At 35.2% G+C, this 15,833-nt stretch overlaps 1 protein-coding gene across 4 annotated transcripts in view; it reads right to left on the bottom strand.

Moving 5' to 3' along the window:
- RBM27 (RNA binding motif protein 27) overlaps positions 1–15,833 on the bottom strand; it is a 74,353-nt gene that overhangs the window by 49,706 nt on the left and 8,814 nt on the right. For all 4 annotated transcript variants that reach the window (XM_007473833.2, XM_007473835.2, XM_007473834.2 and 1 more), the window contains exons 2-3: positions 5,768–5,886; positions 2,657–2,781 (exon numbers count right to left, since the gene is read on the bottom strand). In XM_007473833.2, the coding sequence (XP_007473895.1) occupies positions 2,657–2,781; positions 5,768–5,886 (244 nt within the window). The remainder of the gene's footprint in view (positions 1–2,656; positions 2,782–5,767; positions 5,887–15,833) is intronic.

The following is a 15,833-nucleotide window of genomic DNA, read 5'->3' as shown; positions in this document are numbered from 1 at the left end:
AAATCTTATTTTTTCCAATTACATATAAAAACAATTTTTAGCATTCCTTTCATAAAATTTTGAGTTCTAATTTTTCTTCTTGCCTTCCTCTCCTCTCCCTCCTTGGGAACATACTTCCATATTAGGCATGAATAAGTATTTTCCATTACATAGAAACAGACTACGATGACAGAAGGAAAATTTTTGTTACTCTACATTTTAGAACAAAGCATTTCTAAATGATGTGGAAGACAGAGGTTCTCATCATAAATTAACAAATTTGAAATTTAGTTTTTTCTCCAGAAAAGAACTCACATGGAACAAATGTCTAAGTAATCTTATCATTTAATGACTAGAACTAAGTACTATTTCATGTAAACTCTACAAACTTGGTGCTAAAACTTAAGTAAAATAAGAAATTTATTTAAAATTTTAGAGCAGTAGTATAACATTCATTGTTGCTGCTACCCAGTAAGAAGCTTTCCATCTTAATATTATATATTATACTTTATTTATAAATGTATGCATGAATCATCTCTTCTAAAAAGATCAAAGAAGTGCCTTCTTCCTGAAGATAATTCTCTCCAAGCTGTCCCAAGTCATGTTTTAGCTAAGATTCTGTTTAACAAATTATAATATTAAAAATTATATATTTCATAGATTACCTGGAAGGTTTTGCCCATCTTTATAAACTCATTCTGACCATAGTGAAAACATGGCTCATTAGAAGCTGATTATAAAGCAGAATAACTGGACATTCAATTTTCAAAAGCTAGACAAAATGTGCTACCATCAAAGATCATCACAATGAGTTCAGGTATAGAATTATTTTTCTAGTATTAGAATGAACTATGCTGGTCAATTCAACCTCTCATCTAGTTCCCCTTATGACTGATTACAGGACAAATGATATTACTAGTGAAGTCAATGATCAGGAAATAAAAGCTAGAAACCAGATTTAACCTTCTTAGTAAAAAAAAGTCTCAATTAAAGATTTTTGTGTTCTTCAGTTGAAATAAGACTGCTGTATGTGATCTAGCATTTAGATATGTTATTACTGTAAGATAATATTACTTATAAAAAGCTTTGAGATAAGTAGAAACACTATAAAGCCTGCTAAGGTGTCATTATTAGGAGCTACTACTATCTTTTTACAAAATTGTAATTCTGAAAAATAAAAGCAAAGTATGTATGTTTTTAGAACCTTTACCTTCTGTCTTAGAATTGATGCTAAGTAGGGGGCAGCTGGGTGGCTCAGTGGATTGAGAGCCAGGCCTGGAGACAGGAGGTTCTGGGTTCAAATCTAACCTCAAACATTTCTTAGCTGTGTAACCCTGGGCAAGTCACTTAACCCCCACTGCCTAGCCCTTACCAATCTGCTGTCTTGAAGACAACAGAAGGTAAGAGATAAAAGAAACAAACAAATAAATAAAAAATTAAAAAAAGAATTGATGCTAAGTATCAGTTCCAAGTCCAAGAGAGATAAGGGATAGGCAAATGAGGTTAAATGACTTGCCTAGGGTCACACAACTAGGACAATAGGTACACTTCTTAACAATTAAGCTTTTAAAATTCAAGGTGAACATATTTTTCCTATATTTGAATCTACTCTTTAAGGATTAAACTATTTACTTTCAACTATTAAGAGCAAAGGGAATGTAGTATAAGAAATAATAAGCAATCTAAAAGATTTAACCTAGGGCATTAAAATTAGGTACTCTGAATTACCTGGGGCAAAAAGTTTACATTTTTTTTTATTTGAAGAAATATTTAAGATTTCTCTTTAAAGAGATTATACACATAGGTAGATGGCACTGAGAAGAAAAGGCAGCAAGATAAATGTATCATTTGACCTTAACTAAATATAGTTGCAATTAAAAAAAAAAGGCACACCAAGTAAATGAGTCTAAATTAAATTGGGTATCCAGAAGGAATAAAATTCAAAAAAAAGGAAAGGGGAAGGAAATTTTAACTGTACATAAGATAAATGGCTACAGAAATGTACTCTACTCTAATTCCTTTTTCTGCTAGACCAAAAGGGCAGCATCTATGACCTTATTTCTGCATCTATATGCTGTAAAAAGCTATTAATATTATTCTACATTTGTCCTTTAAGGAAATTCATAGTTGAAAAGAAAAACCAATGATTTTATCTCTTAGTATTTATTTACTATACATTTAAAAAAGTATATTTTGAAGGCTCACTAAATATCTTATTTCAAGATCTAGTGGTTCAGCAGATTGAGAACCAGGTCTGGAAAGGGAGAGGACATGGGTTCAAATCTGACCTCAAATACTTCCTAGCTGTGTGACACAGGGCAAATCACTTAACCCCATTGGCCTAGCTCTTGCCCTTCTGTCTTAGAATTGTTAAGACAGAAAAAGAGAGAAAAGACTATAATGAAAGAAACTTTCTTATAACTTAATAATAACACAAGTAAAACGCTTATCAGTGAACTCTATGTACTCTAGTTATTTCTTTACATTCTGAATGACATCTCTAAAATACTTATAATTCTTTGAAGTCAAGAACTAAGAGACTACCTGAAGCTTCTGGCATAATTAGACAATTCTAAAAGGCTAATAGTTTACAAGTAGGAAGGATTCATGTCACACATCAAAAAAGATCCCTCTTCCCAGTTCTGACAATAGCAAATAAACAGCAACTTTTCATTACCTCCTCTCTGACTTCCTCTTTTTCCTGAACTGTAGGTTTTGGCTCTGGTTTGGCTGGTTCCAATGGAGGAAGGTAGTTCTTGGTATAGAGACTTTCAAAGAGTTTATCCACAAAACCTGAAGTTTCTAAGAAAAATATAACATATGATTTTAAAATCAGGACCATAAAATATCAGGGTAATGATGAGAGTATCTGTTTCTTAAAAGGCTGAGCAGCTTTTAAAATCTACATTAGAAGAGATTCCCTAAATCTCTTTAAGATTGAAAGGGGGCTGGGGGGGGGGGGGCACGCGCGCTGGGTCACTCAGTGGCTAGAGAGCCAAGGCTCAGAGATGGAGGTCCTTTCAAATCTTTCCTGGTTTTGTGACCCTGGACAAGTCACTTAACCCCTTTTGCCTAGCCCTTAACACTCTTCTGCCCTTGGAACCAATACATAGTATTGATTCTAAGAAAGAAGGTATGGGTTAAAGAAAAACTGAAAGAAATCTTAGGAGTCATTCAGTTTAGCCTTATTCCAGCAAAGAATCTTCTCTACAGTATACTTGATAAGTATTAAGACTTTTGATTAAACACTTCTAAGAGGCAGAATGGTGCATTGGAAAGAGTGCTGAAGTTGGAATCAAAACAACTGGGAGGGAGGGGATTCTCTGCCTCTTTGTTATTTGTTCAGCCATGGGCAAAGTTATTCAACTTCATTGGGCCTATATTTCCTCATCTCTAAAATGACAGGAAGTGGGACTAGATTCAGGGGCTCTTAACCCTTTTCATGTCATGGATATCTTTGGCAATCTGGTGAAGGTTATGGACACATTCTCAGAATGATGTTTGTAAATACATAAACTACAAAGGATTACAAAGATCAATTACACTAAAATATAGTTGTCTCCCTATAAATACACACATATCTATGTAGGTATATATGTGAATAATATACATTATATAATATATGACAAATTAGATGAAGTTGATATATATTACATTAAGAATTCTTGGACTAAATTACTTCTAATATCCTATCTCCTTTCGAATAGAAGAATCTGTAAATTCATTTCTACAAAGGGTCATCCATTCTATTTTTGGAAAGCTTTATTAAAAAGTTATTTTTACCAGTGGGAGATACTAGTCAGAATTTATAGAAAAGTCTGAACTAATGAATATTTAATCAACTGACTTCTTTGGAACTCTATCATGCCTTTTCCCCCCAGGAAATTCAACCCTGAGAAATCTCTTTGTGTTGTGAAACTGAATCTTCTTGGTACTCACATCTCATCAGAACTTCTGCTGCTCTGACTGGACTTTTCTCTCTCTCCACTTTTAGGTTTCTTTTTTGTGCTTTCTTCCCCTATTAAACTGTAAGCTCTTTGAGGGGAGAGGCTGTCTTACTTTTCATTTGTATCCCCAGAGTTTGGTACAGTGTCTGGTACATGGTAACCTATTTATGTTTATTGACTATTAATGATTACGTCATTTTTTCCTTATAATTAACTCTGCCTAGTAGATCTTGCTCAAATGAAGATAAAATTTATTCCTCATTAGCATACCAAAGCCTAGAAGTGTTAATCTCTGATTTTATTATTACAATTACCATACGTTGTTTTACAAAATAAAAGATGCTTCCAAAATAATATTTTCCAAAATTCACTTTTGAAAGTAGGTATAACATCTTTCTTGAAATATTCTTTACAATAATAATAATCTACTTAATAAATATTTTCCATGACAGAAAAACAAACTATCAATCAATTCCATTTGGACAAATTCCAAATTAGTTAAGTCCAATTTAATGTGATTTTGTGTTATAGATATACATCACAGAAGTTAATATTTGAGAAACTAGAATTCATAAAATGATTACAACTGTAATAAGCTGCTTCCTAATTTCTAAAGATGAAATCTTTATCATAAATATGACAAAACTCTTCTTTTGTGTTTCCATATAGTGCTTTTCCTACAAGATTCTGCCCACAAGGACTATACAATAACTTAGACAATTAGCAACATATAAGTAATGGGAGTTCAAATGAAAAATACTTTTCAAAAATTCTACATACAATTAACTCTGCCCACAGGTCTGAAACAATAAAATTTTACTAGATTCTGTATTTATTCATATTGTTTTAGTCCTATTCAGACAATGACTTTCTAAGTTCTGTAATACAAGAGGGAATATTCTTTCATCATCCCAAGTCAGTCATCAATTCACACATAATAATTATAACCCACCCCAAATGTTTAGCACAAGAAAAAAAAAACCAGGAAACTTTTAGTTAAGCCCTTGCTAATAGTGTTAACATAAAACAAAAACAAAAGAAAAGAAAAAAGGAATTTTCAAGAGATAAAGTAAATCAACTGGTACCTTTCGAAAATCTTTATCAATTATTCCAATTTGCTGAGTAATTATGCCAACAAAATTTCTTAAACATATTCTCCACATAAGTTTTTTAACATTTTTCATGAGTCAGTAATTCATATGGTTCATCTTTTTATATTCTACCACACAAAAATTATGATGAGAATTCATAAAAGTACATTCGTGTCAGCATTTTGGAAGAATTTTATAATAAATATGTATGTGCTGCACCCACTCCTAACTTCCTCTGTCATACATGTTCTTGAAAGGACTAGGAGATTCTCAAGAAGCCATTTGGACATAAAAGGACAATAGATTTTAAGGCAGGTGTGGCTCCTACCTTGGGGAAAGAGGGAAACATCCCAATTAATCCCTTGATGTCCCAGAGCCCCAATCTGAAGAGGACAAAACTATTCTCAGCTTCACCTACGCATCTGGGAGAAGCTCTCTCAAACATAGCTGCAGCCCAGCTAGGCAAAATCACCCCCTGGGGAGTTAGCTACACTGTTGAGATTCCCTGGCTGCTAAAAAGCATTAAGTCAATACTGTTTTGATATAGGAAGGGAAGAAGGCACAAAAGAGAAAAGAAGCTCTTTTTAAAAATAATAAAAGAATTATCCCACATGCATATAACTAAGTAATACCTTAAACTCACAAATAATCTATTTTCTATTAAACCTATTTTTTCAATACCCCAGTGTTAAAGCTTAAGCTTAAATGTTTCTAAAGACTAAGTCAAAAGTTTACTATAAAAACAATTACCTTTTTGTAAAAAAACATCTAGTTGATCTGCACAGAAGGCTTTCAGTTCTTTCTCTGGTTTGTCCTTCTTGACCAGTGCTACAACATAGTTTGCTAAAGCTGAAGGGTCTGCATCACATCTAATTTAATTAGGAAAAAAAACAACAAAATTATTTTAAAACATAATTTTTTTTTGTTAGGCAATGGTGTCAAGTATAAAATCACCCCTCATTTGGAAAGTCTACATTAAATGAATTTTCATATGAAAATAATGTCTAAACTAGCACACAAACATTTCCTTTAAAGTTTTTTTCACTGCTAATTAAAAAAAAATTAAGGATGAAGGAAACTTCTTCCCCAAAGATTTCAGTTAAAATAGGAGTCAGTACTTTTCAGAAGTCACCAAAATGCCTGGCTCCCAAACCCATCAGTAATCCAATCATGGATACCTGATAGCCTCTTGCTACAATGTTAGCCAGAAGCCTCCTGTACCCTCAATCCCAAATCTCCTTCTTGCCATTTCACCACATCTTAAGAATCACCCTTGAAAAAAGATAACATATAGAATTTGTTTAAAAAAAAAACTTTCAGCTAACACACTGTCAATTAACATTTAGTTGGGATTTACTTTTGAGAGCTAGGAGGGCAGCATGGATGATGCATGGATATCTAGGTAACTGAGCTAATAGGTAGGATGAGAGAAAGACAAAGAGAGAGGGGAGAGGGAGAGAGAGACAGGGAGGGGAAAAGAGAGAAAAGGAGGAAGGGAGAGGGGAGAAGGAAGGAAGGAAGGAAGGAAGGAAGGAAGGAAGGAAGGAAGGAAGGAAGGAAGGAAGGAAGGAAGGAAGGAAGGAAGGGAGGAAGGAAGGAAGGGAGGGAGGAAGGAAGGAAGGGAGGAAGGGAGGGAGGGAGGGAGGGAGGGAGGAAGGAAGGGAGGGAGGAAGGGAGGGAGGGAGGGAGGGAGGCCCTTTGTCAAAGGGAAGAAATTCCTGTTTCATTTAGAAAAACAGAAGCTCCTAAGGAGGAGGGTGAGTCTGTCAAAGAAAGAAATGGGGGGGGGGGGGGTGAGATAATAAATAGCAATTCTGCAATATCTAATTGGTCAAAATATATTAATAAATAGTTCTCCAAAGAAGAACTGCAGACTTTTTAAGTGTCATCCAAAATTCACTAAATACTTTGGAGTTTCACTGAAAACCTATAAATTAGTAAAGACAACAAAATATTAAAGTGAGTTGTTGGAAGAGCTGTGCGAAGACAAGTGGAATAATATATTGGTAGTAGAGCTCTGTATCGGCTTCAATGCTTCTGGAGAGCAGTCTAAAATCACGCAAGAAAAGTGACTGACCCATTTGACCCAGTGATCTCACTACTAGGCATATACTAAATCCGTCAAAGCTGGAAGGTCAAATATGTCTATCAAAAATTTGTAGCAGCTCTTTCTAGAATAGCTAAGAACTAGAAACAAAGTACCTATATCAACTAATGGATGAAAAATAGTAGTACATAAACATAATGAATTATTACGCAGTAACAATGAATATGTGGAATTCAAATTTACTTAGGAAGACTTTTATAAACAAATGTAAAAAAAGAAATAAATGGGATCAAAAGAACATTACCATTCCATCTTTCTCTCTGCCTTATCACTCCTGTTTTCATCTTCACCAAGACTTCCAACCCCTCTTAGTTCTTTCCAAAGTGAGTTAGTTCCCCTGTACCAGCTATACTCTTCTTCCCCTTACTTGACTCCTTTTCTAACTCTATCCTGCTACACTCTAGTACTTTGCCCTTTTATCATATTACCAATTTATATCTTACCAAATCTCAAACCATTTATTATTTCATCCATTGCCTTAGCTTCATATACTGCTAAACAAAGCCAGAGAGGAGAACATGAAACTGCTGAATGGGTCCACTACAAATTTATGTTACATAATCTCAACTAGGTCTTTCTTGAAACTAGGTAATCCTTTTATACCTTCTTAATTGTACTCACCTTAGAGGCCATTCCAAACCTTTTCTTCCTTCCTAAGCCCCTATCCCCTTTCCTGTCAGTTGAGAACCTTTTCATACTTTGGGGGGAAAAAACAGGCTATTTACCAAAGGTTCCACTTATTCCCTCCTTCTCGGCTCACATCACTTAGAAGTCTTCCTTCACTATCTTCTCCTATACCCCTATTTCAGGGGAGAGGACTAACTCCTTTACAAGCATCACACTGTATGTATCCATACTGCCTTCTACAGTAGATTGCTTCTCCTCTCACTAATCTTCAGTTTCTCCCTTGTTATTTACAATTGGGTCCATATTTCTCCATATTAAAAAAACAAACAAACCTGAACTGTCTAACCTTCACTAAATATCACCTATATTCTTCCACTATTTCATAATGAATCTACTGGAGAAAACCATCTACAATCAGTGATAACCACTTCCCTCACTTTCTTAAATCTATGTAGTTTGGCTTCTGATCTAATCAAAAATCAACTAAAACTGTTCTCTCCACAGTTACCAGTCATCTCTTTTCTCAGTCTTTATACTTTTTGTCCTCTATTCAGCCTTCAACAGTGTTGATCACCCTCTTGACACTGGTATTCTGTTCTCTCTAGGATTTTATGACACTGGTCTCTCCTGGTTCTCCTCCTATACATGTGACCATTATAGTGGGTAATCTTATCCAAGGTTTCACTTTCTGCAGTTTCAGTTATCCACAGGCAACCTGAAGTGTTGGAGGTCCACCTTGCAAAGCATCACAAGATAGAAGTCACTTGCAAAAGTTGAACTGTGACAACAGGGTCTTCCCCCACCCCACTTCTATTTCCACTTTTGAGGGTGGGGGGTTCTGGGGGAGAAGGATACGACTGGGAGGCTTTAGAGAGAGCCTCAGTCAAGGGACAGAAGCAGAGAAAAAGAACACATATATATGGGGGTCAGCAGGTGTTCACTTACATCCTGGATTCAGTCATCCATGACAGGTCTTGGAATATATCCTCAGGATATATACAGGGGCCTTATTGTACTTCTCACTCTCCTTTACTAACTCTTCATCTAGGTAACATGAAACAACCACTAGGGTATTCCTCAAAGATCTGTCTTGGTCTCTTTTGCCCCTCTATACTATCTCTCTGGGTGATCTCATCAGCTCCCATGGGTTCAATTCAATTATCATTTCTGTGCAGATGATTCTCAATCCATTTATCTAGCCCTAATCACTTGCTGACCTCTAATTTCATAGTTCCAAATGCCTATTGGTTACCTCAACTGGATGTCCTATAGATATTTTAAAGTCAATATGTCCAAAATTGAACTCACCATCTTTCACTCCCAAACTCTCACCTCTCCTGAATCTCTCTCTATTCATTTTGAGGACACCACCACCCAAGCTCACAACCTTCCTATTTTTCTCAACTCCTCCCTCTCTTTCACTCCCTCCCCACCATATTCAGTCATTGTCAGGTATACACCCCATCCTCTACTCTTGACACTGCCATCAGCCTGGTTCAGGGCCTCAATAAACTCATTCCTGGACTATTACAATTACCTGCTGACAGGCCTCCAGTGAATTTTAGTTTTACTCCACCATGCTTAGTCTTTAGAATTCTAGCCACCAGGAATGTATACACCTCCACTTAAGGATTAAGTGTCAGGAAGGAAGGCCTATGACCAGCGTGTGCTAGCAAATGACAAATCAGAAACAACTGACTGAACCCCTGGACTGTCCTAAGCCAAGCTTAAGTCACTATTGGTATATGTGAGACACAGGAAGTGATGTAAAAAACTGCCTTTATATTTCATGTCACTTTCTGTGAGAGGGACCCTTGGCGGACATAGCCCTAGAACTGGACCCTGGAGGAGCTCAGTGTGCGACCTCAGACTGCTTTCCTTTTAGAGGGTCATGTAGTGAGTGAGAAGGCTGACTCCCTTTTCCCTTGGCTTCTGGAGAGGCCCCTTGGCAGAGGCCTCTGAATTCCTGCCTGGCTGAACCCAGGCTGGAGCAATTCAATTCCCTTTTCCCTCTCTCTCTCATTCTTAATTTCTTCCTTCTATTGTAAATAAACTACCATAAATTCCATTCTGAGTTGTGTATTTCATTGGGATTTAAAATTTAAATCCCTGGCAAGCAACTAAAATTATATTCAGTTTCAACCCCTAAAATTTACCCTTAACCTCAAATCTTTCCCCTCTCTAATTCATGTTTCATTTAGCTGACCAAGTAAGCTTCTTTAAGAATAGGGCTGATCATACCACTACTCTACTCAATAAATTCCTATAACACCTTATTATCTCCATGTTTGAATATTAAATCTCCTGTTCAGTTTTTAAAAGCCTTAATAACCTGGCCTCTTCCTACCTTTCAAGTCTCCTTATACTTTATTCCCCTCCATGTACTATATAATCCACCAGTGTCAAGAGGTCAGTTGGTCAGTATTTATTAAGAATCTATTAAGTGTCAGGCATAGTACTAAGAAGCTAAGTATACAAAGAAAAGCAAAAGATAAATCTCTGCTATGGAGTGCATAATCCATGAATGACAATAAACAAGTATGTACAAACTATACAAAAGATAAAAAATAAAATAGAGAAGTTACTAGAATTAAGAGGGATTAAGAAAAGGTTTTCTCTAGAAAGTAGGATTTTTAGCTGGTACTTGAAGGAAGCCAGGATTTGGAGATTAAAAGGGAGAGCATTCCCGGCATGGGAGGCTATGCCAGAAAAAATGCCTGAAGCCAGGAGATAGTATCTTGTTTGTATAACAGCTTGGAAGCCAGTATCACTGGATAGAAGTGTTCATAGGAGGGATGTACGTAAGGTGTGAGAAGCCTGGAAAGGTAGAAAGAAGTTAGATTGTGAAAAGCTTTGAATGCCAAAAAGATTTGTTCTTAGAAATGTCTGGGAGCCACTGGAGTTTACTGAGTGGGAGAGGGTGATGATTTAACTAAACTCATGCTTTATTCATTTTGGTGGGTTGGACTTAAATGGAGAAGAGATTTGTGTTGGGCTGACCAAACAACAGGCCATTGTTATAATCTAGGTAAGAATAGATATAAGAAGTGGGCCTGCATCAGGGTGGTAGCTGTATGAGAAAAGAGGGTATATTCAAAAGATGTTGCAAAGGTGAAATTGATAAACAACAAATTAGATATGAGAAGTAAGAGATAGTAAGAAATCAAAGATGATACCTAAGTTCTGAGCCTGAGGATCAGGGAGGATAGTGATACCCTTATTATAACTGTGGAAGTCCTAGGTCAGAGGAAGGCTTAAGGGGAAAAATGAGTTCCAGTTTAGTCATTTGAGTTTAAGATGGGGTTGGGGGAGAAGCTAGGTGGCTCAGTAGATTGAGAGCCAGGCCTGGGTTCAAATCTAGCCTCAGGCTCTGCCTAGCTATGTGACCCCAGGCAAGTCACTTAACTCCCATTGCTTAGTCCTTACCACTCTTCTGCCTTGGAATAAATACAAAGTATTGATTCTATGATGGAAGATTCAGTTTTTAAAAAAATGTCTATAAGACATCTAGTTGAAGATATCTGAAAGGCAGTTGGAGATTTGAGACTGGAGATAAGCAAAGAGATTAAAGGTTGTAAGAGAATTTGAGAATCATCAACAGAGATGGTAATTAAATCCATGGGAGCTGATGAGATTGTCTAAGTGAAGTTGTATAGAATAAGAGGGCCCAGAAGAGAGCTGGCTTTACCATTCAATGGCTATCTCCTATGTATGGGATATTCTCCTTCCACACTTTCTTTGTCCCTTGCTTCCTCAAATAAAATCCCACTTTCTCAAGAATCCTCAATGTTAGTGCCTTCTCTCTAAAATTACCTCCAATTCACTCAGAAGATATCTCACTTGTACAAAGCTTTTTTTTTCCCCCCACATTCTTCCCTCCCCCCATTAGAAGGTAAGGAGGAACTGTTTTCTCCTTTCTTTGTATCCCCAGGGCTTACTTTGCACAGTGCCTGGCACATAGTAAGAGTTTAATAAATGTTTATTCACTTGACTACAAGAATATAAATGAAAATATGCCAAAAGGAAGTAAGAGCTTAATAAATGCTTATTTACTTCACTACAAGAATATAAATGAAAATATGCCAAAAGGAAGCCAAACTCTAAGTAAATGAAAAAAGCAATAAAGATGCTGGAGAACAGATGATGAAACCTACCTCCCTTCCCATAGCTGAGAGGCAGAGAGCTACTAAGGCAGAATGCTGCATACATTATCAGCTGCAGTCACTGTGTCAGCTGTTTTTGTTTCTTTTTCTCTGTTAATAGGAGAGGATTCAATAGGAGGGGAGATGTTTTTCCTCTCCAAAAATGGCTGTTATAATGACAAAACAATAAAATGTATTAAAAATCACGTCAATATACAGCTACTGTGATATTGAGTATATCTTCAGAGTCCTCTGACCTTACTATATAAGGCAGAATGATGAGTGATAGTAATGATCAATATAATCATAGATATAGAGCCTTAAGGAACTTCAGAGCTCCTAACAAGAATTATACCTAACATTTATATAGCACCTACTATATACCAGGTATTGTGCTAAGTGCTTAATAAATATTATATCATTTGAACCTTACAACAACCCTGTGAATTAAGTGCTATTATTATCCTCATTTTACAAATAAGGAAACTGAAGCAAGCAGAAGTTTAGTGACTTGCCCATATGGTTAGTAAGTATCTGAGGTTAGATTCCAACATAGTTCTTCCTAATTTCAAGCCTAGCACTCAATCCACTGCGCCACCTAGATGTCAAGAACACAGGATCAGGAGGGAGTCAAGATATTTGGGTTAATGAAGAAAAAGGGGACAGAAAAAAAATGACAGAAATCTTTCAAATTCTAATAGGTCTTATCTAAATATGGCAATACCTCAAAGCAAGTGTTCTGCAGCTAGAACCCACTAAAAGTCTACTAAATTGAAAATGTTATTAAATAAACATATATCAAAGCAACCAAACTCAAATGAGTTTTATAGAGGTAGTATCATATAGCAGAAAAGAGCCATGGATGAGCAGACCTGAATTCAGTCTCCACTCCATCTTTTAATAATCGTGATCTTGAACAGGTCATCCTTACTGTAAAATAACTAAAAATAAACTAAAAAACAAGGTCCCAGTGAATTCTGATATTCTATGACTCTAAGAAAGACCAAATTCATTTACAAATACCTGATAGTTGTAGATTTTGAAAACACTGATACAGATAAAGTGCTCCAGATAGGAATATTTGCTGTCAGGTTAGCATTTGGGAATAGCAGCAAAGGAAACAATCAACCGGTATTAATTCTTTACAAAGTGCTAGGTAGGCACTATGCTAGGTGGTAAGGAGACAAAGACAAAATTAAGACAAAACATTTATGTTCTACTGGACCTATTTCATTTGGAAGAAATAGAACAAGGTGTTATTCCTCCAAATCTATGATCCAAAGGTAACCACACACAATCACATGAACTGTCTATATTTCTACTAGTGCAATTTTTTATTTATAATACTACAGAATATAATAGAACACATTTACAGACCAAAAGAACAGAATCACAAAGTGTTAGCAGATTAATACATGACTAAAATGTTGGCTTTGGAAGAAAATTACCAATGTAAACTAATAAGCCACTAAAATTTAACAGGAAACAGTTAAATTGTGCATTTGTGGATACACTCTAGGACACTACTGAGTACCTAAGTGATCTTCAAAAACTGAAGCCCAATTACGTTTCTGAGGATTTGGTATCAATGTTATAAATATACTATTCATAAGGAGGCTTTAAAAATGCATTACAATTATAATTGACCAAAGCTGATCTCAAAGAAAATGAACCTCATTCTCCCTTGAGTTCTGGAACTCTGCACATACTATAGAGTCAGTTGATATATTGATTAGTTTTACTAAACTGCTTTTTTTCTTTTCTTTGTAACAAAGAATAGTTTGCTAAGGAAAGATATATTCAGAAATGAAAGTGATAGTCTAAAAAAGATATCAACAAAGGTTAAAACATTTTTTAAACTAGTAAAATGCATTGTAAAAATCTGACAATGACTAGAAAACTAATTTTTTGTTCATCATATGTAGTCACAGAAATGGAAATTCTGCCTCTTTAAAATTTTAACTTTCAATGTCAGAAACACCATGAGAAAAAAAATCTACTTTCAAAGGATATAAATATGGAGTTTTCAAAAGAAGACATGCAACGACTATTTATAAAATGACGCTCCAATAACATTAAAAAAATACAAATTAAAATAGCACTGGGATTTCATTTTTCATCAGATTAACAAAGATGAAAACGATAAATGTTAGAGGGGGTGTTCATGGAGCTGAGTTGGTTTGTTTTTGAAAATGAAAATAATATTCCAGTTTACTTTAAGCAGGTAAAAAGTAGTCAGGAAGACCCCACATATACAAAAATATTAATGGTCTTTTTCTGTGACTGCAAGGGACTGGAAATTGAGTGGGATTGGGAAATGGCTGAGCCAGTAATGGTATATAAATGTAATAGAAGAAGAAATGATAAACAAAAGGTATTCAGAGAAACTTTGAAGACTTGTAAGGACTGATGTACAGAAAAGTTAGCAAAACTAGAAGAACAATTTACATAATGATCACAACAACATAAAGGAAAATGATACAAAAAAGAGTCAGAACTCTGGGGGATGCCATAGCCAACATTGGAAGATGGATCACATATTCAGAATGAGGTACATTGTGAGACAGCCAATTTAGTAATTTTTTTGCTAGTTATATTTCTTTGTTATTAGTAAAGATTACTATTGAGTATGGGATGGTGATTTTTTAAAATAGCATCAATAAAACCTTTTTTATAAAAACACAACCTAGTTCTGCTTTAGTTCAAGTTCTTGGTATATTTTGGAGGGCTGATGATAGACACGAGACTTAAAATTTTATTTCCATCATTAGGCAAACTTTTTCTTAAAAAATGGAACTCAAAAAAGGAAAAGGCAAGAACTGTATCAAAGGCCCAAACTTTTCTAGTGTAAAATGGATAAATATGTTTATCAGAAATTTTAATGAATTTTAATTTTAATCTCCTATCACAAACTCAGTTATGCTTTAGTTCACTGCATAACCAACTTATCATTTATTAAAGCAGGAATCAAAAAATTAAAAAGTAGCCTTAAGAGTTCATAGCAGGAATATCATAAAATTTAGTGCTGGAAAAGCTCATACCTATTACCAACCATTTCATTCTATAGTTAGGAAACTGAGAACCATAGAGATTAAATGATTTGCCCAAGGTCACACAAGTATTAAGTATCAGAGCCAGGAACTGAATCCAATCATCTTTCTTAGCTTGTAAACATTATTTTTTAAGATGAAATCAATTCAAATGAGCTTTTGTAACTATATTAGAAACAATGAAGAAAATAAGTTTCCCAATTTAAAATATTCAGGTTTAATTTTTTTAACCTCCTAACTTAAGATGTCTAATGTAGGATGTTCTATATGATGAGCTATACATCCAGCCACCAAGTCAGAATAGTAAATCTCAACTCATTGGTCAGAAGCCCAAGGGCTCTACTAAAAAAAAAAAAACAATACATGGTACTGATTTTTGGAATTAAGGCAAGATCCTTTACAACTTTTTTGACCTTTAAAGAACTTGGCATTCATCTATTAATTATATGACTTGAACTTTCAACCCAGTGTCTATCACCCTTATCTCTGAGGAGACATTCAAACATATACTGGGACAGGTAAAAATGTCCTGCATTTAGCCCAGTCATACTGGAATAACAAGTAAAACCAATGGAGTTAATCCTATCATAGGACAAAACAGTTATATTACTTCTAAAGTGTTGGAACTGGCTAATGTACATACATGAAGGAGAAATAAATTCTGCAACACTTCCTAAACTATCATTTCCTATAAAGTACCTTTCTAATGAATTTTTTTAGTACACTATATAGTATAGCTATCTGTATCTGCTAAACTGAAAGCTCCTTGCGGACTACAATCTCACTGGTATATAAATTTGTGTCATAGTATTCTACAAATAAGCACTTTATGTTTATTTTTGTCCAAAAGTTTGATTTCATCAATTTAGGGAATTCCAGATGTTGGAAAT

The sequence above is a fragment of the Monodelphis domestica genome, chromosome 1 (assembly GCF_027887165.1).
Source record: "Monodelphis domestica isolate mMonDom1 chromosome 1, mMonDom1.pri, whole genome shotgun sequence".
Classification (NCBI taxonomy): Eukaryota; Metazoa; Chordata; class Mammalia; order Didelphimorphia; family Didelphidae; genus Monodelphis; species Monodelphis domestica.
This window is presented reverse-complemented; position numbering and strand designations above follow the sequence as displayed.